General features: G+C 32.7%; 1 protein-coding gene across 2 annotated transcripts in view; it reads right to left on the reverse strand.

Moving 5' to 3' along the window:
- The window catches only part of LOC126892113 (uncharacterized), a 90,234-nt gene extending 63,817 nt beyond the window's left edge, over nt 1-26,417 (reverse strand). The window contains exons 1-2 of one of the 2 annotated variants that reach the window (XM_050661578.1): nt 20,252-20,430; nt 19,913-20,124 (exon numbers count right to left, since the gene is read on the reverse strand). In XM_050661578.1, the coding sequence (XP_050517535.1) occupies nt 19,913-20,124; nt 20,252-20,284 (245 nt within the window). In that variant the 5' untranslated portion in view covers nt 20,285-20,430. Of the gene's footprint in view, nt 1-19,912; nt 20,125-20,251; nt 20,431-26,072 lie in introns of those variants that run through there. The other variant, XM_050661579.1, reaches the window with a different exon arrangement.
- Between the last annotated feature and the right edge of the window lie 1,244 nt (nt 26,418-27,661).

Genomic DNA, 27,661 nt, shown 5'->3' on the forward strand with positions numbered 1-27,661 from the left:
AATTTATACCATTTTTATTCAGTTGCAATGCGAAGGCAAAACAATCTTACTTTTCAATTAGAATACGGAGCGCAGTCCAGTCCTCTGAATCGCGATTTTCGGCTCTTATTGGAGCCTCATCGGAAAGAACGTAGGCACTGTTCTCCATACCCCAATTTCAAAAAAACATTTCTCCAAGTCGAATTTCTTAAACAAACACTTCAAATTAAGTACCAAATTCTTGGTTATAGATATACGTGGTATTCACACTAAATCAAGAGGGCAATTGATATACGTGGTTTCTTTTTTCGGCTGTAGAAAATAGTCTGGTGTATTTGGATTTTTTCTAACAGTTTTAAATCGTGAGATACAAGGTTTTCAAACTAAAACCACCAAAATGTTATTTTCGAAAAAAAATGAGATACGAGGTTTTCACACTAAGTCATCGAAATATGATTTGATATAGTCCTGTCGCCAGGGGGGGGGGGTACAACGTCCTCCTTAATTCAGATGAACAGTTGATCCGGATGTCGATAAGATTGTTATAGACAAAGAACTTGAGGAATTACATAACAGCGATTTCTCGCAAAACAAAACATCTTTTTGTATTTTTTGGGTCATTCTAGGCAAAAAATGCCCCGACAAGTTTTTTCGTAGGATGCATAGTTTTCGAGATAACCGCGGTTGAACTTTCAAAAAATCGAAAAATTGCAATTTTTGAACCCGAATAACTTTTGATTAAAAAATAAAGTAGCAATTCTGCTTACCGCATTTGAAAGTTCAAGTCAAATTATATCGGTTTTGATTATTTGCATTGCTAAACATTTATTATTTTATTGTTAAACAAAGCTATAAACACCTAGTGCGTGAGTGATGTTTTCAATGATTTCTCATTTAAAATCGAACGAGTAGGTAGAGTAGCTACAAGTGAAAGCGAGGCAATTAGGCCAGTGTAATAAGACAAAAATATACCCTGTTCGTGACACTTCAGCAGCCAGGCTACTGAAGCGTTTTTTCGACAATTAATACCTATAGGAACACATTGTAACTATTTCCTACGTAGGATCTGGCGGCCATTTTTATTTATAAACAATTAACTGTCAAAAAATGGCATTTTTCCCTTTTTTTTTCAAATCAATGGAAAACAGTGAAACTTATGATTTTTTTAGTACAAATAACTTTGAGATTATGGAAAAACCTTTAAAATGACATATTACAAAGTTTGATATACTCATTTATTGTTAATATAATTGCGAAAAAAGTCGGAATTGCAAAAAAAATTATTTTCGCAATAACTGTTGTAAAAATTAGTGTACAGGTTTGAAATTTTTGTCAAATGAGTTTTCTTTGGTGATTAATATGTGATAAAAATTTCAAAGCAATTCATTCAATTGTTTAAATTTTATTCGAACTGTTTATCTCAAAAAGTATTTTTTTGCAATAACATAAGTCAGAAAAAAATGACGTTAGAACCATTCCATGGTGTCAAATGGAAGAGCATGAGCTATATTTTCAACTTGGTTTAAAAAAAGCTAATAAAAATGCTTTTATTAGTAATAAATAATTATGCAAAAGTATCGTAAATCTATCCTTATAAACTTTTTGGATAACTTTTTCCAAAAAAATTAACTTTTTTACCCTGTTTTAAGTGCACAACTACTATGCACAACTAATGTTATTTATATCATAATTGATAAAAAATTGTAATAAATATATATAATTTCTTATGTAACAAAATAAAAAGTGTATAAGGAAAGATTTACGATACTTTTGCATAATTATTTATTACTAATAAATGCATTTTTTATTCGCTTTTTTTAAACCAAGTTGAAAATATAGCTCATGCTCTTTCATTTGACACCTGTGGAATGGTTCTAACGTCATTTTTTTCTGACTTATGTTATTGCAAAAAAAATGCTCTCTGGGATAAACAATTTAAATAAAATTTAAACAATTGAATCAATCGCTTTGAAATTTTTATCACATATTAAGCACCAAAGAACCCTTATATGACAGAAATTTCCAAGCCGTACATTAATTTTTACAATAGATATTGCGAATTTTTTTTTTGCAATTCCGACCTTTTTTCTCAATTATATTAACCATAAATGAGTATATCAAACTTTGTAATACGTCATTTTAAAGATTTTTACATAATATCAAAGATATTTGTACTAAAAAAACCATAAGTTTCACTGTTTTCCATTGATTTGAAAAAAAAAGGGAAAAATGCCATTTTTTGACACTTAATTGTTTATAAATAAAAATGGCCAAGCTTGCTCTTATAGGTATTACCTGTCGAAAAAACGCTTAAGTACCCTGGCTGCTCGAGTGTCATGGAAAAAAACCTTATTACCCTGGACTAAATTTCTACGTAGCATGCGTTAAAACGCATGTATTAGGCACGGGATACACTATGTGTTTATAGCTTTGTTTACCAATAAAAAAATTAATTTTTAGCAATTCAAATAATTAAAACCGATAAAAATTGACTTAAACTTTCAAATGCGGTAAGCAGAATTGCTATTTTCTTTTTTAATCAAAAGTTATTCTGGTTCAAAAATTGCTATTTTTCGATTTTTTGAAAGTTCAATCGCGGTTATCTCGAAAACTTTGCATTCTACGAAAAAACTTTTAGGAATATTTTTTGCTTAGAATGACCCAAAAAATACAAAAAGATGTTTTGTTTTGCGAGAAATCGCTGTTATGTAATTCCTCAAGTTCTTTGTCTATAACAATCTTATCGACATCCGGATCAACTGTTACCCAAAAAATTCGTATTCTACGGGTCAGAATATATAAAAAAAACTTGGGTAAGTCCATCTGAATTCAGGAGGCCGTTGTACCGCCCTGGCGACAGGACTAATAGTAGCACAAACCTTATGGAAATTAGATCCTAGTGGATTTAGTTCATACTTTGGAATAATAATCTTTGAAGCAGTGTGATGAAAAGTTCTCATTGACACAACTCGATCGTATGGAGGATTCTCAAGATATAGAGGCACAAACTCGGAAAGTATTCCAATTCCCTGAGCTACTGGTTATCTGTCAACATGTAGAAGTTTGGATCAAAGAAAAGTAGTATTTAGTCGAGGATTTTTTCCTGGCTATCCAATGGCGACCTTTACTTTGACCTTGACCTTCAACAGACGTCATTTTCTAGAGTTTCGAGAGTTACCGTCATTAAATTGATTTAAACAGATTACTCATGGGTTTTTGGGATACTCATGACGTACCTTAGGTACCAGGTACTCCGATGTCAGTTCTGATGGGGTATTCGTATTCAGCAACTCCAAAAAGCTATGAGTAATCCATTCGTATCAATTTAATGCCGAAAACTCTCGAAACTCGAGAAGATGAATAACCTTAGGCACCAGCTGCTCCGTGGGTCGGATCTGATGGCGTATTAGCGTTCAGCGACCCAAAAAAAGCCATGAGTAATCCGTTTTTATCAATTTAATTCCGAAAACCCTCGAAACTCCAGAAGATGACGTGCTGTAGGCACAATGTGATTCGTGGGCCAGATCTGATAGTGTATGCATGTTCAGTAACCCCAAAAACAAGAGTAATCCATTTGATTCCTTCGAAACTCCAGAAGATAATAACCTGTCTTATGTCCTGTGTCTGTGCTGATCAAGTATTTGTGTTCAGCAACCCCAAAAACCTATAACTAATCCGTTTGCATTAATGTAGTACCGAAGACGCTCGAAACTCCAGGAGCCCCTTTCATTGACCTTGGAAACTAGGTGCTCCGGGAGTCGGTTCTGGTGGCATATTCGTGTTTAGCGACCTCAAAAAACCCTCTAGTAATTCATTTGCATCAATTAAATGCCGAAAACCATCGACACTCTAGAACAGTGTTTCCCAAACTTATCTAAAGCGCGACCCCTTTTTGTTAAAAAAATTGTGCACGACCCCCTACTCATCACCCAAACCAAAATAGCAACAAAAATAGCGTGCCTAATTTACAACTGATGGTTTCTCAAATTTTATTTTACTTTACTGTTTAAATTCAAACTAAATACATTTAAAAAATTCAACAATTATTTTAATAATTGCGATCTGTCCCACTAATACACTAGTAGTACTTCTGTCAGACTAGCATTTACAATAAAAATAAATAATAAAAAGTCGACTGCACATTGTACACCGCGACATCTTTGTGTCTACATCGCAATACTTTTCCATGATATTCGCGAAGGCTCTACTCCTTACTTCGCTACTAGATGGCACTCTGGAACGTTCTCGTAGCCTCGTTTTGGCTTTATATAAGCGGCGATGTGCAATGAGACCTCAGTTCGAAACAGCACGTTGTGGCGAATGCAGCGGTATTAAGTAATGAGTAAATAGAGAGTTATTGCCACCGGCAAATAAAGGATCCTTTATTACAGGATACTTTAATAAAGGACAAATACAGGACGGGTCTAAAAGAGTGGTATTGCAAACGCAGTTAAAGAATCTTTTATTTTGACAAATGACATGAAATATTTTTGTAAATATAAAAATAACCTATAAAATTCCATTTGTCGATATAAATTAAAACAAGATAATTGAAGAGTAAAACGTTAAATTTAATTATTTTGTCATTTAAAGATGTTTAGAGAACAACATAATATATCCTATAATACTCATCGTTCAATAATATGGAAGTGCAATAAATTGGAAATACTATTTTATATATATATAAATCCCGTTCACAGCGTAATACGCCTTTGGGTTCCCGTTCGCCAAGCCTGTCTATTCTGCCAGTCTTCTTCAGATAGATTTCTTGCTGACATTGCTTTTGAGATTCCTTGGATCCATGTTGTTGGTGGTCGTCCTCGTTTTCTTTTCTCTGGTGGTACCCATTCTAATATCTTTTTGGGTAGTCTTTCTTCCCCCATACGTCTAACATGTCCGTACCATATTAGTTGTTGTTTTTCGATGTCTTCTATAATTGATCTTTGTACTTTCATTTGTCTCCTGTAAAAATACTATTTTAGGAGTTTTTAAATACTTTTGCATTATGGGTATATGTAATGGGGAATTTCTGGAGAATATATTATTAGGGAATAGTGGATATCCATTCCTCAACTACAACTACCGAATGACACCATTCCAGAATTTTCAGACAGAAGTTGTGTTTTTATAATCCATCACAAATCCCTTCAAGAATTGTTATTGAAAGAACATTTGGTATTGTGAAGAGATTTCCCATTTTACCATATGTAATGCGATGCAAGTTACCTTTTATTCAAAGAATAATATCAGCTTGTTCAGTTTTACATATTGCAGTAGTACATAATAGAGAAAACGTTGAAATACTGGCAAATGAGTGTGCTGTTGATATTGATATAGAAGCTGTGGCAGTACATTTTCAACCAGGAGCTAATCTAATGCGACTAAATTGTGTGTGTGTTTGTTTAAAATTATTGTTCGACATTTAAAGCTAGCGCTTAAACTAATTTTATTTTTATTGGACTGCAGTTTGTTAATAAATTTATATAAATATTATATTGGTGACTGATTTTAAGTATTTTATGATCATTAGCAGGTTTTAAATAATAAATTTATAAATATATACATACATGCTATTGGCGTTTGATCTTTTATCCATTATGGCCCTCTCTTTCTTTCTTTTCACCTCTGGATAACTAGTTATCAGGAAGTTTATCTGACAGATTAGATACTAATAGATATCTGACAGAGAAAAACTTCCCGTTAACTAGTTATCCGGTGCTCAAAAGACAGATACTAAGGATACTGTTATATAAACTTCCCAATAATTAGTTATCTGAAAATGAAAAGACCTCTAATCTGTCAGATAAACTTCCCGATATGCAAAAAGATAATAGAAGAATTAAGCTTTATGCTGGTTTTTATTAATTTTTTTGGCAATGTTTAAATAAACAAATACTGATGGCATGAAATGGATCACGAACAAGGAGGAATGAAGAAGGAATTGGAGATTGTGTTTACCATTAAACGCATAAAACTGCAGTATCTGGGACACATATGATAAATCAGCACCGTTATTCCCTGCTGCAGTACATAGTGCAAGGTACAGTCAAAGGTAAGCGAAGACCTGGTAGAGGGAGAATATCAATGGAACTGTTTCGAATCGCAGCTAGCAAGGTTACGATTGCTATATGATTTCCAACATTCGAGACGGATAAGAACCAAAAGAAGAAGATGGCATGAAAATGAAAGTGTATTAATACTTTTGATTAAAAACTTTATAGATACTAATCTATAAAAGATTAAATTTTCAAAAATAAATACTTGAACCTTTGTTTTATTTTGTTAACCTGTTGTTATATATCTGTTGAATAGAACTCCTAGAATTTTAACAAATCCTAACTTTCATTAAAATTTATTGATCTTATATCTTCAATCTCTTATGTCTTCAATAAATATTTATTTCTATAGAAAAATGTAAAATATATTGAGTTTAATAAATGAGTTACTGATATTTTAAGTCTGATCATTGTAATTAGTAACAATTTAAAATTATTTACGTAATATTCCTTTTTACAACTTCTTGTAATAACTCAAGCTTCAATAAAATGTTCTTTTCTATATTCGTTTGGGTCAAAACATCAATAATCTATATCTCAGAATATTACTTAGAGTTGTTTTTAATAAAAAAAACCCAACATACAACTTTAATGATGAAAGTTTAATCAAACATCAATCCCACAATACATAAATTATCAATCCAAAGAAGCGACAAGATAAATTCAAAATACAAGTGAAGTTAGACCTTTCTTCACATTTTTGACACGTTATGTCAAAATAAAGGAACTTTTATTAAAATAAAGGTGTCCTCTAATTTTCCTTAAATACAGGCGGCCTGTATTTTATTAAAAGACAAAAATAAAAGACGCAATACTGCGCATGCTTATATGTCAAAATAAAGGATCTTTTATTACAGGTCGACTTAAAAGACGTTGGCAATAACTCTCTAATATTTTGCGACTTACGTCTTTATTCAAAAGAGTATTTGACTTAAGAGCAGAGCTTTTAACGTATTTGAAAGATGAGAAGTCCCCATATGAAAATCAATTTTCCGATCCTATTTGGCTTTTGAAACTAGGTTTCCTTGCTGATATATTCGAACAATTAAATATTTTGAACAGTAATTTGCAAGGTCGCGACATTAATATAATTATAGCCACAGATAAAATTAAGGGGTTTATAAGAAAAATCGATTTATGGTCAACTTCACTTGGCAAAAAGCAGCTCGATTCATTCCAGTGCGTTCAGGAAATTATAGAAAATGTATGTTACAGTGCTACAAATTTTGAACAAGTTTATGCAGGCATGCAAGTTACTTTGCTTAATTTAAAACAACAGCTCTGTGATTATTTCCCCGAAGAAATTCAAAACAGTTACGACAGTTGCAGATGGATACTGAATCCGTTTTTAGCCGATTCCTTTCAACATGCTGAAATACCAATAAACATGAAAGAACAACTTATTGAAATATCAAGTGATGGAATGTTGAAGCTCCAATTTTTTTCCCAGAACCCGGACGAATTTTGGACCAAAAAGATGCAGGAATACCCTCAGTTGGCGAATGAAGCTGTAAAATGTTTGGTTCCATTTGTAACATCATATTTATGTGAGTTAAGTTTCTCGTCTATGACTGCCATTAAAACAAAAGTGAGAAATCGTCTCGTACTTGAAAACGATATAATTGTGTGTGTCTCAAATACACAGCCTAGATTTGAAAGACTAGTTTCAAAAAAACACGCGCATGGGTCTCATTAACATTGTAATATTTGACTTTATTTTTTTCTTTTACTTTTAAGGACTTTTTAAGGACTTTTAATATTTAGTTTTATGTTTCGTTTGATAATTAATTGTTAATTTTGATTTACGGCTTTATTAAAATAAAAATACATGATTTAACAAAGTAGGTAGTGTTTTTGTCTTATTTTGGAAATTTCCGGCGACCCCCCTAGTACCTCATTGCGACCCCCCAGGGGGTCGCGACCCACACTTTGGGAAACACTGCTCTAGAAGATGACGTCCCTTGCAGTAGCCCTGACCACCACGTCCTCCGGAAGTCAATTCTGATGGCATATTCGTGTTTAGCGATCCCAAAAACCCATGAGTAATCTGTTTTTATCAATTTAGTGCTGAAAACCTTCGAAACTCTAGATGACGTCCGTTGAAGGTTAAGGTCAAAGCAAAGGTCGCCATTGGATAGCCAAGAAAAAATCCTAGACTACTAGTACTTTTATTTAATCCGAACTTCTACATGTTGCCAGATAACCGGTAACTCAGGGAATTGGAATACCCAGTAAATCTTATAATTTTCCGAGTTTGTACCTCTCTATCTTGAAAATCCTCCATACTATCGAGATGTGCCTATGAGAACTTTTCATCACAGTGCTTCAAAGAGTATTTTCCCAAAGTATGAACTAAATCCACTGGGACCTAATTTCTATAAGGTTTGTGTGGGGTACTTAAATTATTATATAAAATAAATAAGATGTTTAAAAATACAGTTCAAAACATAATCAACAATAATCTAATAAAAAAGAAAGCACCTGGCTATGACTTAATCACAGGTGAGGTAATTAAAAATCTACCTACCAAAGCAATTAAAATGCTAACTCAATTGTGTAATGCGGTACTAAGGCTAAAACACTTCCCAATCCAATGGAAAATTGCGGAAATTATCCTTATACAAAAATCAGGAAAACCTCCAAATGAGCCCACTTCATATCGACCAATTAGTTTAATGCCAGTAATGTCTAAGATCATGGAAAAAATAATAGAAAAAAGACTTCTACAAATACTAACAGACAGAAATATGATACCCGACCACCAATTTGGCTTTAGGAAAGAGCATGGTACCGTCGAACAAGTTCACAGAGTGGTCAACGTTATAAATAAAACCTTTGAAGAAAAAAGTTACTGTTCAGCAGCATTCCTCGATATTAGCCAGGCTTTTGATAAAGTTTGGCATCAAGGACTGTTGTATAAACTGAAAAAGACCAGAGGAACTATATACACTCCTTAAGTCGTATTTATCAGAAAGATACTTTCGAGTGAAGTTTGAGTCAGCCTATATAAAACTATATCCCATCAGATCAGGGGTACCGCAAGAAAGCGTTCTTGGACCACAACTGTATCTGATTTACACTTACACAGCCGACTTACCCACAAATCGTGATACAACGACCACCACCTTTGCAGACGATACTGAAATCCTAGCAGTACACAAAAATCCCGTCGAAGCTGCTGCAAAACTCCAGAGAGTATTAAATCAAATAAATACTTGGTCACAAAATTGGAGAATTAAATTGAATGAACAAAAATCAAACCATATTGTTTTTACAAAATGTCACGGTGAATCACCTACAGTAACAATAAATAATAAGGTAATTCCCTCAGTTACCTCTGTAAAATATCTGGGCATGCACTTGGACAGGGGATTAACCTGGAGAACCCATATATGGAACAAACGGAAACAACTGGGCATAAAATTTAGTAAGCATTATTGGCTTCTAGGGCGTAAGTCTAAGCTCACGACAAGAAATAAACGGCTAGTCTACAACACAATATTCAAATCAGTATGGGCATATGGTCTGCAGCTCTGGGGAACAGCATCCAAGTCGAATGTATCCATAATTGAGAGATTCCAGTCCAAGGTGTTACGTTCAATAATCGATGCTCCGTGGTTTGTTACTAACAGGGATATTTACAATGATCTGGAAACGAAAACCGTCAGTGAAATGATAGTGGAGTTAAGTGCAAAGTACATCGTACGTCTTGAAAGCCACGCGAATGTGCTTGCAATTAATTTGTTAGACAAAAGTCAGGAAACAAAACGGTTAAAGAGACAGACACCATTAGATTTACCGCACAGACATTAACATTGTTACAGTAGCTAAGTTAATATATTTATGTAATACAGTAATTTAATATTATCTCTATAGAGATGTGTGGCGCTGGTGACAATCTCTCTTCATGTCATTATTTCTCAGATAAAATGTGCCTATTGTTATATGTTATAACAGATTGCCTAATAAACATATAAAATAAAAAAAATACAGTACGTAAATCGTTCAGCTGGACATAGGGAACATACACTGTATAAATATATTTAGATACATAAATACATACATTGTATTATATTGAGACTATTGTGGCAACTGAGCTCTCTCGATGACAATATGGTTGTTAACATTAAGGGGCATTAACCTCAAAATTGACAACTCATTTCGACTGACACAAATAAACGTCAAAATATTACAATGTAGTAGCTATGTAAGTATTTTTGGCCTAAGGGAATGGGAAAACGGTTTAGTTTTGAAATTAGTTTTTAAATAAAAAATATTTTAAAAATTAAAGTCAAACTTAACTCATTAATCATAAACTTTGTTTTTGATTTATTCATGGACAGCCTTGCTTCAAAACTCATTCATTCTATTCGTTTTAACTGCTCTATTGCACCAAAAACTCGTACTCGAACAGAAGCTTCAACTTGCTTCAACTAACACGGGTTAGCGCAGTTGCCACAATTCTCTCAATGTATATTCCCTATGTCCAGCTGAACGATTTACGTACTGTATAATTTGAGTATAGCTTGGAAGAAATTTATTTCTTTTTCTTAACGTGCCCTATTAAGTTCCCTTGACGTTGGCAATTAACATGGTGAAACTGTCTCTGTCTCGAGCTATTCTAAATAGTTGCTCTGCTTTCTTTATTCCTACTCACTCCCTGATTTTCTTCAACCAAGAGGCCTATTTTCTACCAATTCCTCTGGTTCCTTCGATTTTACCCATCATAATAAGTTGAAGGATATTATATCGGTTTCCCCTTACTACGTGTCCAAAATAGACCATCTTTCTACATTTGATATTATCAAGCAGCTCGCGAGCAGCATCTGCTCTCTTAAGGACTGCCACATTTGTCAGCATAGCCGTCACATTTCAAAGGCCTCCAAACGATTAATGGTGGATATTTTTAATGTCCATGCTTCGAGACAGTATAAGAGGACTGACCAAATGTAACATTTCAATCGGATCGAATCGAATGGAATCGAACTGAATCAAATCGAATATAATCGAATATTGTTCACTTCTGTCTGTACCCCACAAGTGCCACGCACTCATTGGCTACAGTTTTTATTAAAAAATCATATTTATCATCCTTAGTTTCCTATTTAAATTCATATCTTCGTTGAGGAAAATTAGAATTCAACAGCAGAAGTATATTTCTTGCTTTTTGTTGATTGATATTGTTCAAGTACCATAAGTTTTATTAGTATAACGATTTATTTGTTTGCATAAATTTCATAAGCGTAAAGGGACAACTAGTTTGTATTTACATGTGTAATGTATTTACTATGTTGGCAAGGTTATCTGGTATTTTTTTAGACCACGAATAAAGCAGACGAAAGGGACACTAAAATATGCATTCACATTCATTGGAATTTTTCCTAGACGAAACGTGACTGCATATTGTACAGTCCCTTTCATCTCCTTGCCTTATAAATAGTAAAATGGAGGAGATTAAGAATTTCACAAGGAAAAACTTTCCTTATGGAAAAACTTGTGAAAGAAAAAGATTAAGAATGTTACCAGAAAGTGGTTCCACGAGAATTTTCAGATTTATTGTTTAGATCTGGAAATTCCCATTTCTCTCTAATACTCTAATAGATATCGCTACCCCTACAACTTAAAAAGGCAGCTTGGTTTCGTTTCAATTCAGAGGTGTTTCTGTAGCCCCACTGAAGATGTCTGGAGAGATCGAAACGGACGTATGAGGATGGTGGATCATCTCTGAACCGAAATGAAATATAAGCTGTTTTTAATTTTCCATTTTTACTCATATTTTGAGTACACGGAATCAATTTTGGTTGGGATTTTTCCTAGGCGAATAGACGGAGTGTGACTGCATATTGTACAGTCTTTTTCGTCTCCTTTATTCGTCGTCTCTTCGCATTATAAATAATTGTAAAAGGCAAATATTAATTATGTTGCCAGAAAGCGGTTCCACGAGAATTTTCAGATTTATTGTTTAGATCTGGAACTTTTTATTTTTCTCAATAAAAAAATCTTAGTGTTGTTTTATAGTTACACGACTGAGGTGTCACTTTATTGTTGAACAATTATCACTCAATGATATAACTAGTCACTTAATTGTTATACATTGTTTGTTATATTGTTACACATTTTTTATGGTTTATGTTTATAAATAAAGTATTGTAGGTGGACGAAACAGAGAATAGTAGCGTAAACCAGAGGTCGGCAACGCGGCGCCCGCGGGCGCCACTGCGCCCTTCAATAAATTTTAATGCGCCCTTAAACTATTGTTAATTTAGACAAGAAATTCAGAAATTCAAAACATATATTTTTTATACGTTTATATTAATATATTTGTTAGGTCAAAAAATAGTTGGCGCCCGCCATGAATTTTTAATTTAGTATTTCACTCTTTACATTAAAAATGTTGCCGACGGGCCGAAGGGCGGATTCAGGACCGATTTTCGGGAGGGGCCATGAACTTTTTTTGGGGTGAGGTATCAGAGGTACGGGGTATAATTTTTAAAAATTAGGGTTACAATGGTGAGTAGGTTACACGGTAAAAGTGTGTGAAAAGTGCCTTAAAATTCACTATTCATGCCGTAGTACCGATTCCTACACATTTCTTCGGATCCAAGTGCAGTTCTTCCAACAAGTTTAATACTATTTTTCAAAATACTTCTCCAGTCAGGCATTGTTCTTTCCCTCTTTCTTGATTTTCACTAATTATTTTTAGGTTCTCATAAGCGTCAATGAACTTGACACAGTCTTCACGAATGTTGTTATTGTGTATATATCTCAAATTTTGAGAAAGCTGTTCCACGTGGTATACGTCGGTCGTTTCGTCAAATATGACAGACAGAGTAATAATTTGCACTTTGAACCTGATTCATTATTTGTTCAATTATTTCTTCACCACAACACATTATTAATTGATTTTGACTGGTGCTACTAATGTATGTTGCTCAGGAAGATACTGTGGATAGGTGTTATTTAAGAGTCTTATCTCCTGATGCGATTTTAAACCTTAACAATTCCCCTCATTGCTAGATCCAGCATCTTTGTCCAGAAGCAGAAGGCCATCATCACGATGGTCTCTTAAAGGAATATTTTGTTGACCTAAGATAAGAACACTACAGCCCCTACTATTGGTCGTAGTCTTTCTTCATTTTTTTTGTATCTGTTTAGACTTCTAAGAGTCTATCTGATTAATGACTGACTTTTGAGGGTTGCGATAACTTTGTAGAAAATCCAGCTCAAGCTGAACGCAGTCCTTGTGGTATGATGTTATTTCATGGGTTTGCATGGCTCCGTCATGACAGGGCCTTGGGCTGTCATCCCTTTATTGTGACCATATTTTTCATTTGAAAAATAAAACGCAATATGTACTTGTAAAACAATTCCTTTTGACTGTGCGAAAATACTAACCAACTCCTTTGTTCTAAGTGCTAGTGGCCCAAGTAACGGTTCATTTCTTTTTTATTCTTTGTGTGTATAGAATATGGAAATTGATACGATTTTGATGGCTGTCAAGGTCGTTCTAACAATTGGCACATTGTAAAATTATCAACATTTTGATTTATAAAACATCCTATGTCATTCTTGAAGCTTCTGTTATTGTCTTTGTTCAATTCTGGTTCAGAAAACATATTTATCCCCTGTTTTGTACATGTGTTTGAAATTAAAAACATTTGAACTGCAAATATTTAAATTTATATATTTTTTTAAATTCTCGGAGGGGGCCATGGCCCATGGCTCCCTGGATCCGCCCTTGGTGTGAAGGTCAACTTAGGCCTATTGAATGATAAAATACAGCTTCCTTAAAAAATGGTTTAAAATATTTTGATAACGGGAGTAACGACCTGATTATTGTAGATAAAATTCCATAAAGATTATAGTATTTATGAATAATATTACACACTGCAATTGTGAAAAATGTTTATTTAAAACGATATCACAATGATTAAAAATCAAGGAAAATGTTGTAACATTACAGAAAAATCTAAACAGACCACTACATATATAGTGAAAAAAAAAATGAAAAAAATACTAGGTACTCAAAAATGGAAAAGAAACATATGTATAATCAAACAAATCATAGCCAGTGAAACAAATCATATCGTTCATAAGAAATACATGGGTTATCTCCGCAATGTTCTATTATTCGCGGTGTTCAAGTACTTGAAGGGGATACGAGAAACGATCGTGCGCGAATAGCGGATAAATCTTGCAACTTTCTTAAATAATTCATATTGTCAATTGAAATAGTCAAATTGACGTATATTGCATACCTACTCTCATTGAAGAAGAAAAATTACATGTTGCTCCGCAATATTGATATGATATGCAATTATTATATAAAAGTAAATTTAATCAATTGTATATACTTTTATGAAAATGAAGTCATTTCTTTGCAATAATCATCTCAGTTTAGAACTAATACAAAGAATGGTTAACCGCTATGTTTGGTATGTACTGTTGTATGGTGTAGAAGTGTGGACGCTAAAAGTATCGATCATGAACATAATTGAAGCATTGGAAAAGTGGATTCATAGACGGATGTAAAACACCGGAAAATGTCTTATCTGGGACATATAGTGAGCGGAAATCGATATAAAATATTACAACTGATCCTTAAAGGCAAAAGTAGAGGACAAGAAAACAAGTTTCTTGGTTAAAAAAAAATTCGTGAATGGACTCAGATATCAAACGTAGGACAATTATTCAATATTGCGGAAGATCGAGAAGCCTTTGCAATGGTGATCGCCAACATCGGATAATTCTGATATGGCACGTGAAGAAGAAGATGCTATCTTTACCGTAAAGTTAGCATATGCGTTGTTTCTCTGAAACAGTTGCAGCAATAAATTGTTTCTTGGAGTAGAACTTCAGGGAAAAAAATAACAATTAATTCCTTGCAGTTCACTTTTCTAATATCATGAGGGTGTTGTTTCACGGTCACATACTTGATATTTTTTGTTAATCCGGAACTGTTTTTTTTTGTGATTAGTAGTAATAATTATCGTACGGCATTTTTGCCGGGGATTCTTTTCGGATTGTTCCGACTCCACTGCATCTTTAACCCTTTTGAAGTAGCTAGTGTCGATGCACAACTAGCCCAGGAGTACCGACGGCTTAACGTACCCTCCGAAGCACGGTGAACGGCTCGTTTCATTTTTAGAAATGAAAACGTCGTTGTTTTTGCCGATAATCAAACTGGCTCATGAAGCCAGCATCTTGCCGCTGAGCTACAGCCGTTCAAGTGCCTAGTAAGTGGGTTGTTTGGGTTCTGAGTGAGACATATGTGTACCAAATATCAAAAAAAATTACAGGGTGATTTTAACGTTATGGATTCAGAAACAAATGAGCAAAATCGATAAAACACCTTGTATCTCTTTTATAAAAACTGTTAGAGCCAATAAATGTGGTATATCTAGAACCGCCTCGGTTACCTCTATTAGCCATTTAAGTATTTCCTGATGAAACACCCTGTATATAAACTTATTTCAGTTGTTTAAGTATAATATTATGATATATTGTTGAGTCGCTTTTTAAACCTTTTTGTATTCCAGATAAATACTGGTGTTGCATTAATTTAGATAACAGCAATGTTTAAGATAAGTGTACAAATGGGTAATTAATTTTAACTGCATGTATGCAATAATTATCATTTTAAACATGTGCAATTTATGCGTAATACCATTATTACACATGAAAAATATTACATTTAAAATGTCTAGTTATCGAACATAAGTAATAGCTACATGTTCACGAAAAGCTGTATATTTTCATAAAAAAATATTTATAGTGGAGTCACTGAAGGTGGATATAAGCTATTACCTCCGATTTCGTTGAACCTCCATCGATTTGCATGAAAATTGGTGAGTGGTTAGAGGATATCTCAAGGAACAAAGGTGACATGGTGCCAACTTGCGCTTTTACCCTGGGGGTGGATGCCACCCCTTCTTGGGGGTGAAAATTATTTTATTAAAAATCACCACATAATTCGATAGAGGGACAAATTTCAAGCAAAATTTGTTATATAAAGTTATTAAAATAAATCAAAACTTTTTGAGTTATTAAAGATCAAAGATTTTAATTTTTCTTGAGAAAAATGCATGTTTTTAACCAATTTTTCATCAATAACGCAAAAAGTGTGAGTTTTTACAAAAAAGTTATTATTATCAAAATTGAAGCTAATAAAAAATGAAATACAAAAACCTTTTAGTGTTAACTAAAAGTGAGTTATAGGTAATTGAATGTATATTTTTTTCGGCGAGCAAAAAACTCTTATTCAACATAAACTTATAAAACATTTGTCAAAGTACGTTAAAATTTATGCTCCAAAATTTTTTCAAAATTTATCTTTTAAAAATTTTTCCAAAAAATGTTATTGTTTTTTTTAATAACTCCGTTCGTGTTTACGATATCAGCTTCATCTAAAAACTGTTTGAAAGTTAATTCCAAGTGCTATTTAAGCACGTTGAACCTAATCTTCTAAACCCCTTACTTTTTTAAAAATGAAAGGTTAAATGACCCCGGTTGCATGGTCCCCACAGCAAAATTTAAGATTTAAACGTTTCTATCTCGGTTATTTTTTACCCTATAGAAACAGTAAAACAAATAAAATATTTGGCACAGAAAAAACTAAAATTTGCTTAAATAAGTATATTTTTTTACGTATATTGAGTATTTTTGGAGATATTATCAAAAGAATATGAGAATTACAATAATTTTAAAAATAATGATTTTTTTAAATTATATCTTTTTTTCAAAAATATGCGTTCTAAACCGGTCAAAATTATCGAAAACATTACTTATGCTAATATAAAGAAGTTCTTGTAAGGATTACTATAAATTTTAATTTTTGTGGAAATGGCGTATGCTTTAGTTTTCACTTTTTCCTAAAAAATTCGAACCGGTTCTTTTATTTTCATTATAACTTGCTTAATTTTGACGCTATTACCTTGTTCTGAAGCTCATTTGATAGGTATTCCAAAGTACTTAGCAAATGCCCAAAGGCAAATGTTTAGCAAGAATATTTTATACATTGCATCGTTTTCCCGTTATTTAAGCTTGAATACTTAGATTTGAATAATTGATGGATTCGACCGTTACTTGATGGAAGTTCATTTTATCTAACAATAAAACACTGAAAACGTTTGTTTTTTATACTTCCACAAAATTTAAAAACAAACGTTTTCAGTGTTTTATTGTTAGACTTAGATTTGAGCACTCGTCGAAAAAAATACACATTCAATTGCCAATAACTCACTTTGAACTATTATTAGTTTAGTTCTTTATGCGAGGAATATATTAAGTTTTTTTATTATCTTCAATTTCAGTAATAATAACTTTTTTGTAAAAGCTTATAGTTTTTGATGTATACGTGAAAACCCGATTTGAAACATGCATTTTTTTACGAAAAAATAAAATCTTTGGTCTTTAATAGCTCAAAAAGTGTTGATTTATTTTAATAACTTAATATAACAAATTTTGCCTATAGTTTGTCCCTCTATCGACTTATGGTATTATTTTTAATAAAATAATTTTCACCTCCGAGAAGGGGTGGCATCCACCCCCAGGGTAAAAGCTCAAGTTGGCATCATGTCACCTTTGTTCCTTGAGGTATCCTCTAATTACTCACCAATTTTCATGAAAATCGATGGAGGTTCAACGAAATCGGAGATGAAAACCTTCAGTGACTGCACTATTAGAACATATTTTTCTCTCCTTCTATGTAAATAGACAGTGATTGATTAAGAATAGTTGCCTCACCTGCATATTGCAGATTAATAACTGGGATTTAAGAATTAAGGCATATCGCATTCCACTTGAAGCAGATAGACAATTAATACATAAAAATGTATATGATGTTCCAATAGATTCATATTTTTGATGTAGTATTCTTTTATTCATTAGAGGAACAATGCATCTAATCCTATGATTAACCAGCATTTTACATTTAAGGAAACTTTTATTTCAAATTTTGACGGAAAACAAAATTTTGTTTACGTAAAAACATTTCTTAATATGATAGAGATAGGACCTACTGCCCTAAAATTTTATTAAGAAATTCTAAATAGAAACGAAGTTATAGCTGTATTTACTACGGTACCTACCCGAGCCAAACCTCGTGTATTTACAACACTGCGCGTGGCGCCTCACCTGTGCACCAGCAACTAAAACAGTTGCTTTCTAAAACTTATAAAGCTAGCACATGTTTTATGTTATTGAAATGTATCGAAATAAACATTAGTTTTCAATCAATTTCAATAATATAAAACACATACTCGCCAGTTTGATATTGTTTTGAAAATCGGAAAAAATGCCTGGATCTGGTGGTAATTTAAAAGGCAGTCACAGTAAGGGGACTCATCGTAACAAGCATATTATTAAAAGAAAATTCAAAGGTAATCAGTTTGCTGCAGAAAATAATTATAAATTAACCATTTCCTCGGCAAAAATTAAAATCTAGTGATGTATTGCAACCTCTAGCAAACTCTATAAGCTCTATAAAATATGTAATATTGTGCTTTAATTTTGTGTTTTCAGCTCTTTCTCGACATATAAAGTGCAAAGAATGTAATGGTCATAGTCTCCCATACCCAGCTTTTCGGGTGCTTTAAACTATAATATACATATTATTATTATCCAAAGTATACAAAATGTAATGTGCAACATCTTCACGTCTGCCCCCCCCCTAAAAATATTTATATGGGCGCCCGTGGTAATGGTGAAATTGTATTTACACAACAAAAAGTCAGAGATATTCGCTTCAAAATTTGTATGAGTCTTGGTGTGGGAGAATTTTTATTGAACCTTCACCTTCAATGACTAAAAATGTTTTGTTTGTAACCCAAAAAACACTAAATAGAATTGAGCAACAAAGATGGCAATGTAGCCAATTATTTGACAGTCTCTGCAGATGGAATATAAATGAAGAGAGGTTTTCCGTCTTTGATGGGCGTTTTTTTCAGTTATTGCGAAATTAACAGGAAAAGTTAATATTTGTAAGCGATACACAGAATTGTATAATGTATTTTAAGCAAATTAGCCACACATTAAACCGCATCTATCTGCGATTACTAGATGTAAAAAAGAAAGTGACACTGTTAAACAAATAAAGAAAACAACACAAAGAAAAAAAAACAGAATGGACAAGAAGCAGAAAAAAGAGGCAGAAGATCAAAGGCTGAGATTCAAAATGCTAAATCTTCAACCACCCACGCCCCTAAAATGACTAAAGCCGGTTTCACCAACAACGAATAGTAGTTTATTTGATGAATAAAGTTATTCAACCAATAAACTGACACATCTATGTTTCACTAACGCCAAATAACATTTTATTTATTTATTTATCTAATAAGAAGTATTTTCTCTTCGAATCAATTGACAAGTTAATCTCGCTTTAAATATCTATAACAAAGAACATTCGTCAGTTTAACTTTAAATTATCAAAATTGTATTGAAACAATAAAAATATAATTAACCAATAAATTTTATTCGACGAATCATTATTCATTGATTTATTTGTTGTTGGTGAAACCGGCCCTAAGTTGACTTTTAAACCTTAATTCTAGAAATGTCAGTTTTTATGGTATTTATATTCAGAGATACCCAAATTGTATCAAACACATGAAAAAATAAATTCTGGATGGATATTACCGTAAGATTTTCACAAATCCAGAACCTTGGCATCAATATCATTGTAACGCGGAGTGGTTCAAGTTGTTGATCAGAGTTTTATTTCAAATACATTGCTTATGATTGGCAAAGTATTTAAAATCAACCAATTTTACTTTTACACTGATATTGTAAAAACCATACAAATAATTTCAAACATAGTGCTATAAGAGGATTTATTTTAAAATAGGTCTATGGGTATATTAATGCAACTGTTCGCTTACCTTTTATATTTATCCTGCCACGTTAATAATTCTTCCTTGATTGTAGCTAACTCTCCACTAGGAGGCTTGTGTGTTTCATTCAAAAAATTAGTTTCCATTGTTACAATATGGTTTTCCCTTTCTAACAACCTTTGTTTGAGATTTTCGATCTCTATGTGAAGCTGAACATCGTGATCATGGGATATGCATCTCTTGCATGTACAACCACAGTCCTAAAAAAGGATGTTATTTATGATTGGATGATGCTAGGCAAAAATAATTTGTCAGAAATTAAAAGTTTCCACATGTCTCTAGTTTGATTGATTTGTTATTAGGACAAGAAAATAAAGAAATACGAACTTCTTCAATAATGTAGTCTATAACAAAATCCATGGTTTAAACTGGCCAAAAATTTCCAATTTTTTGACAAGTCACAATTGGAATTATAATATATAAGTACAATCCTAGAAAATTTTAAGTGACACTAGCTATTTGATTGAATAACTTTGATGTTGAATATTATTTTACTACCAAAAGTTGATGAATAAAATGAAATAGTGACAATAAAAACTTAATGTGCTGATAAGATTAAGTAGTTCCGAAATTGTGATTACAGTCCAGGAAGTTTTCTATATTTTTCTATATTTTAATAAATAAAAAGGATACATGCGCCAAGTGTAATAATCAATTTAACTTCAACCAAGCTTTTTCCCTTTATGAATGCAGAACAATTCTTTGTAATGAATGTGATAATCTAACGGAGTCTGAAGTTAAATGTATACAGTTTAAAACAAAACTCAAACTGAAGTTTTTCTGTGAACACTGTGAAGTGGGATTTCAGAAGGTACCAGCCTTGTTGAAAGAAATAAGTGAGCTTGTCCAACTAAAATTCTACACAAGGAAAATGTTGCATCCGTTGCACAAGATCAAAGTGATGAATTGACAGAAGAGTGGAGAAGGTGCCGCAATGCTAAAGTGGTGATGTCGAAAAAATATCTGAGCAATGGAACACAGCACTCATCTGCCCAGTTCACAAGAAACGTGATAAAACTATCTGTGAAAATTACAGATGAATCATACTGTTAGAAGTGGTATATAAGGTAAAGTCCTTTTCATGAGCATTTTTCAGTGCGTCACAGTTTTTCGATTTCTTTCTAACGCATTAAATTGTATGTGACAGAAAAAAGGCACGTCTGTGATTACAGACATTTATAACATTTATTCTAGTTATTCTAGTTGTCGATAGATGGCGCTATAATCGAAGAAAAAATTATTTACGAAATATATAATATATCTACGAATCTAATGTGTACAATTTATAAGACTATGCAAATCAAAGAAAATACCATTTTATAATAGACCAGTAAGGATCTGCGAAAAAACGTCTATTTTTGGATGTGAGAGGTGGCATTCGGATTTCTGCAGATAAAGTTAGGTGAGACCTTCAGTAATAATAATTGACTTATGCTCCTTCTCAAATATGCCCGGAACATTAATAAGAAAATTAAAATATTTAAAAATTTCGAAAAACATCGATTTTTTTCTGCTTTCTTTGATTATAACTTTAAAACGGTTCGTTTTGGAACAAAGTCGTACAGAAATAAAATAAATATAATTGAATTTTGTATGACATACGACTGGTAAAAAATGTTTTAAGGTATTACCTTTTCTGCAATATAGCAATAAATACAAAATAAGGGGGCAAAATAAGTCTGTTGTTATTCAATATTCTTTAACCACTTTGGTGGCACTTAGAACCTTAGTAATTCGCTTAGGAAATTATTTGTAACATACTTAAATCGTGTATCAAATTTCATTAAAATCGACCTAATAAATTTTGCATAATAAATTTGCAATCTAAATGTTTTTAAAAAAGTTCAAATTTTTTAAAATCTTTCTGAACAAAAAGTAGACCATTTAGAAGTTGGCTAATTTTTTTACATATAAAGAGGTGCTCTACCTATCTAATACACTTTACAGAATTAAAATCGGATTATTTAAGGGGCCCAGCAATGTTTTAAATTTATAAACAATTTTTTGGCTTATAAACAAATAGCTTTGTTTAATAATAAAAAAAATAATTTTTAGCAATGCAAATAATTAAAACCGGTATAATTTGACTTATACTTTCAAATGCTGTCAGCAGAATTGCTATTTTATTTTTTAATCAAACGTTATTCGCGTTCAAAAATTGCAATTTCTCGATTTTTTGAAAGTTCCACCGCGTTTATCTCGAAAACTATGCATCCTACGAAAAAACTTGTAAGAACATTTTTTGCTTAGAATTATCCAAGAAATACAAAAAATGCTTTATTTTGCGAAAAATCGATTTTATGTAATTCCTCAAGTTCTTTGTTTATAACAATCTTATCGACATCATGATCAACTGTTACCCAAAAAATTCGTGTTCTACGGGTCAAAATACATAAAAAAACTTGGGTAAGTCCATCTAAATAAAGGAGCCCGTAGCACCCCCTCCTGGCCACAGCACTAATTTGTTTATAAGCCAAAAAATTGTTTATAACTGTAAAACATTGCTGAGGCTGGTTAAATAATCCAATTTTAATTCTGTAAAGTGCATTAGATAGGTGGAGTACTTCTTTATATGTAAAAAAATTTACAAATCTTTGTATGTTCTAGTTTTTGTTGTACAAGATTTTAAAAAAATTTAATTTATTAAAAAAAGTTTAGATTGCAAAATTATTATGCAAAATATAGTAAGTCAATTTTAATGAAATTTGGTGTACGGTTTTAGCACATTACAAAAATTTTCTAAGCGAATTAAGAAGGTTCCAAGTGTAACCTAAGTGATGGAAAATCATTGAATAAAGACAGGCTTGTTTTGCCCCCTTATTTTATATTTATTGCTATTTTGAAGCAAGGGTGATAAATTAAGACATTTTTAGCCAATCGCATCTGATAGAAAATTTAATTATCTTTGTTTTATTATTATAGGACTTTGTTCTAAAATGAATAGTTTTTAAGTTATAAGCAAAAAAAATTAGAAAAAAAAACGAAATTTTCTGAAATTTTTAAATATTTTATTTTTTTTATTAATGTTCCGGGCATATTTGAGAAGGAGCATAAATCAGTTAATATTAACGAAGTTATCACCTAACTTTATCCGCAAAAATCTGAATGCCACCTCTCACATCCAACTAAAAACAGATCCTTACTGGTCTATAAATGCAATAAACACAATTGATTTGTTTTTATGCCAAATTGCAAATAAAATGTGACAACTGTCAGATTTAACTAAAGTGTCATGTTAGAATAAATGTCATAAATGTGTATTATCACGGACTTACCTTTTTTTTATCATTTGTGACGTACTGAAAAATGCTCATGAACAGGACTCTATTGGCAAAAATTATAAGAACCAGAATAAAACCTGTGAATCAGAGATATGAGATACCAGGAGAATAGGAAAACACCAGGCTGATTTCAGACAGGGAAGAGCAAAACAATGGGTGCATTCGGACGACCACAGCAGCTGACTGTCAGCACAAATCGGCTGAGTGCTTGTATCCAGCGCTCATAGGGAAAGCTTAGTAATTCTCTCAGCGGCTGACTTCAAGCAGTGTAATCTGAACGCTACCGCTTACTCAGCTTTCCAGCCGCTGTGGTCATCCGAATGCACCCAATACTTATAAAGAAAATCTAGTAAATAAACTTATCATAGAAGGAAGTTTTTTTAAATCAGTTTAACGTCAATAGAGGATTAACCTGCCAGTGGTCGCTATATGAGATTTTCTCTCACGGTTTCAGAAAATTATGCACAACTTTTTTTCTGGGAAATTATACGCGCTGTAGTTCCTTCTAGTCTCCTAACTATCCTCCCTCAACAATCTAATAGACTCGTCCACTCAGATAGTGACTCAGTTCACTTAGTATCACCATATTGTTGAGTCAGTGTGCTTCATGTGAGAGATTCTCTCATCAAGCGACCACTGGCATCACCAACTGTGTATAAAAATTAATTTTATTTTTCCCCTTAAAACCTAAAATAACATCCTTCTATGATGTAATAAAAGGCGCCGTGGATGTGGTCAACGATATGAAAATCCTATATTCTGTTTGACGGGTTAGTTGTAGATGGTCACTTACCATATATTTTTCAATGTTAAATATTGGCGGCATCAATAGTCACTTTTTGTATAAAGATACTAATAATAAAACAGAAAAACGTCGTGTCTTTTTAAAGCAAATGGCTTTATCGTTGATGAAACCTCATCTTTTTTGTAAAATTTTGTAAAGAAAGGCAAAAGTTGATAATGTGAGAGAAAATCTCACGTGCGACCACTCCTGTAACAACCTACTTAGCGACCAATGCCAGGTTAAAACAAGGAGACTCCCTGTCAACAGATTTATTCAACCTAGTACTAGAAGAGATAATTAGAGGAGCCAATATCCAGACAAGTGGCACAATTCTGAACAAAACACAACAGAGTACAGTGGAACCCCGATAAGTCGGCCCCCGATAACCCGGAAGTCCGGCTAACCCGGATCGATTTTCATCAGACAAAACAAACATTTTTTCACTTTGACTAAGTTTTTTACCAAGAAGTAAACAATACTGTATAGGTTAGGTATGGTCGAAGCGAAGATCGGTAGGATATGTGCATTTTATCAATGAAATTCGATATTTTTAAGATATTCCAGAAGCCGCTACAGATAAAATGTTTTAACAACCTATTAACCATTCAGAATTATTCGACGGATATTAGTACAGTTAAAATAATTAAGACAATAACCGGACAATAATGATTTAATGAGTGAAATTTGAAGTTTTTTACTTTAATGACAAAAAGAGCAAGCCCATTAGCAGAACCCAATTAAAAATTATTTTGCACATCATATTTGAAACATTATTTGGTTGAAAAATCTCATTTTTGTTGGCAAAAACATATATTAATTTGTTTGGACTAAATTACAGTTGTGTTTATCTTAAAAAGGATATGTTACTATCAACATTTACACAGTGTTGCCAAACTGAATTTTGTTATTTTGGGTGTAAATTTTTTCCACGGATCTCCGAGGGCACAATACAACTGTATGTAATTTAGATGTGCATATGTATTTCATGTTTTTGCAATTATAATAGAGTTTATCTGTAAGTATACAGTATTTTATTCATTTTTACCATGTTCTCCGGCTAACCCGGATTTTCGATAACCCGGATCAGCTGCAGTCCCGCTTAATCCGACTTATCGATGTTCCACTGTATAGGTTTTTCAGATGACTTGGTGTTTCTGACAAGTTCAAGAATAGAACTTCGAAATTGTTCAAGAAATTTGAAGAAGAAGCTGGAAAATATTGAGTGACTCTAAACCAAGAAAAAACCAGGTAGTATATGCAAATGAGAGGGAGAAATATAGAAGAAAATACATGGATCACTCTAAGGATGAATGACAGATAGTATAAGTTTGAGAAGGTAACTGAATTTGAGCTTGGAGTGACAATAATACATAGAGGACACAGAAAGAGAGAAATAGATAAACGGTTGTTGAAAGATAGCAAAGCAGTAGGATCATTAAATGTACTGTTGAAGGTGAAAAACGTATCCAGGGCAGCTAAGATTCGAACTTATGAAATAATAGTGAGACCAATGTTGTTGTATGCATATGAAATTTTGACAATGAATCAGAAAGAAGAAAAAAAGCTGGAGATTTGGGAGAGGAAAATCGTGAGAGAAGTTTTTGATGGTATAAAGTAGGCTAACTGGGAATGGCGTAGAAGGACAAACCAGGAACTAATGGAGATGTATAAGAGACCTAAAATTACACAGAAAATTAGGGAACAGTGAGTTAGATAGTTGGGACACGTTTCATGAATGCCATGAGAACGCAACATCCTAATAAGACTTTCAGGAAAACAAGGGAAGAAAAGAAGAGGGAGACCACGAAGGAAGTTGCTTGATGCTATCCGAACTGATATAGAAGAAATGGGTACACGAGACTGGAGAGAACAAGTGAAGGAAAGGAAAAAGTGGAAGAATTTAGTGAAATTAACGAAGCTAAGGGCCTCTAAGGCCTGTAGTGCTGTTATATATATATTTATTATTACCATTAGACCATATGGCAGCAAATGTACCTTCAAATATGATATTTTAGGAGATCTACCTACCATTACATTAAATTTAGTAGTTTTAAAAAATAATTTAAGTTTACATAATATTTACCTTGCATTTGTTGGCATACATAGTTTCAAAATCAAATACAAAAAGAATACTGCGTCTGGAAGCACTGTTTTATCATAATCTTCGGAAAAACCACTTCTAAAATTCCCAATAAGTTTGAAATTGATAGCCTTGGATCTTTTCAGGAATACTTGTTTAAAGAAAGTGGTTTATGAAGTTTTTGGTTTTTTTTAATGACCAAATAAATACCCTATTTTTAAAGCAGATTGTCGCTGTACAAACAATTTCACGGTTTGATTTGCAATAATTAAATGTTTTGTTAATCCTTTTATTAGGTGACAGTATCAAAAAACCCAAAACAAGGAATATGATTTTGACATTTTTGACATATAAATTATATTTGACGTTTAACAAATTCCCAACATTCCAAATGTGTTTTGTGTTGGTTTCGTGCCAAGCTGTGCCTTTTCAATCATAGTTTAATTTGTAGTTTAATTTATATCAAACGGTAAATGTTAGAAATTGTTTTTAAAAAGCATTTTGAGACAAATATTATAATAGACTGTAGTACAGTACCAAAATGCTTACAATTTCTTGTGTTATAATATACTTACATTTATGCAACCAGAAATACTTATAGTAGGGGAGGAAAGTATGCTAAATTTGCAGTTACTTAAGCGTTATGGGGACTTCTTGGGTTGTGAAGAGTACGTCGTAAAACCAAAAAAGTTAAGTTTTACAAACTGTGGGACTTTCCATTTTTTAATTGAATTTTTCATTTCCAACGATCGTTATTTCCGATTATAGCGCCATCTATCCATAATTCGAAAAAATGTCTCGAATAAAAGTTGCTTACTTTTACGTAAACAATCCAAATCTGGAATAAAAATTGGCGGGCCCTGTTGAAGATTTTAAAGTAACCGGGAGTCGTGTTTGGTGTCATTCGATAGATTTTTCAAAAATATTGAATACATGTATTTCGCAGTTTTCCGATCTTATGCTCATTACACAAAATATCGCGGGGTTCGTATTTAAATTTTAAAATTTACCCCCCACCCTTCTCCATGGGGGTTGTGTTTGGTATCATTCGATAGATTTTTGAAAAATATTGAACACATATTTTTAGTTTTTCGATCTGATGTTCATTTCGCGAAATATTCGCTTTTTTTGTGAAACTTTGTGACTCACCCATTTCCTTACCCCCGCTCAAATCGTCAAATTTTTGAAATATACACTGTTTTGCATGTATGTACTTAACTAACCTTATCTTAATATGACGATTTCGAGTTTTTCTAAGGATATACTTTTTTTCGGACCCCCTTAACGAACCCCCCTGTATTAAGAGCCAATATATTGTAGTGGTACATTTACCTACAGGGTACAAGGTTTCTCCCCATGTGATAATGTGACGCGCTCGAGTAACTGAAAAAATCCCCGCTTGGGCTCCCCTACCATTAGTTCCTTTCCCTTTTGTTTTATTTTTGTATATTTTCTTTTTTTTTCGAGTTATTAGTGATTTAATTACTGTTATTGTTGGTTTTAATCGTAACCTTTTTCTTTGCCATATTCGTTATGTTTATTTCCATGTCGTTTTTACTTTTTATTGCTTGTTTAATGGATTTGTTGGTTCG

Source organism: Diabrotica virgifera, chromosome 9 (genome assembly GCF_917563875.1).
Source record: "Diabrotica virgifera virgifera chromosome 9, PGI_DIABVI_V3a".
Lineage (NCBI taxonomy): Eukaryota > Metazoa > Arthropoda > Insecta > Coleoptera > Chrysomelidae > Diabrotica > Diabrotica virgifera.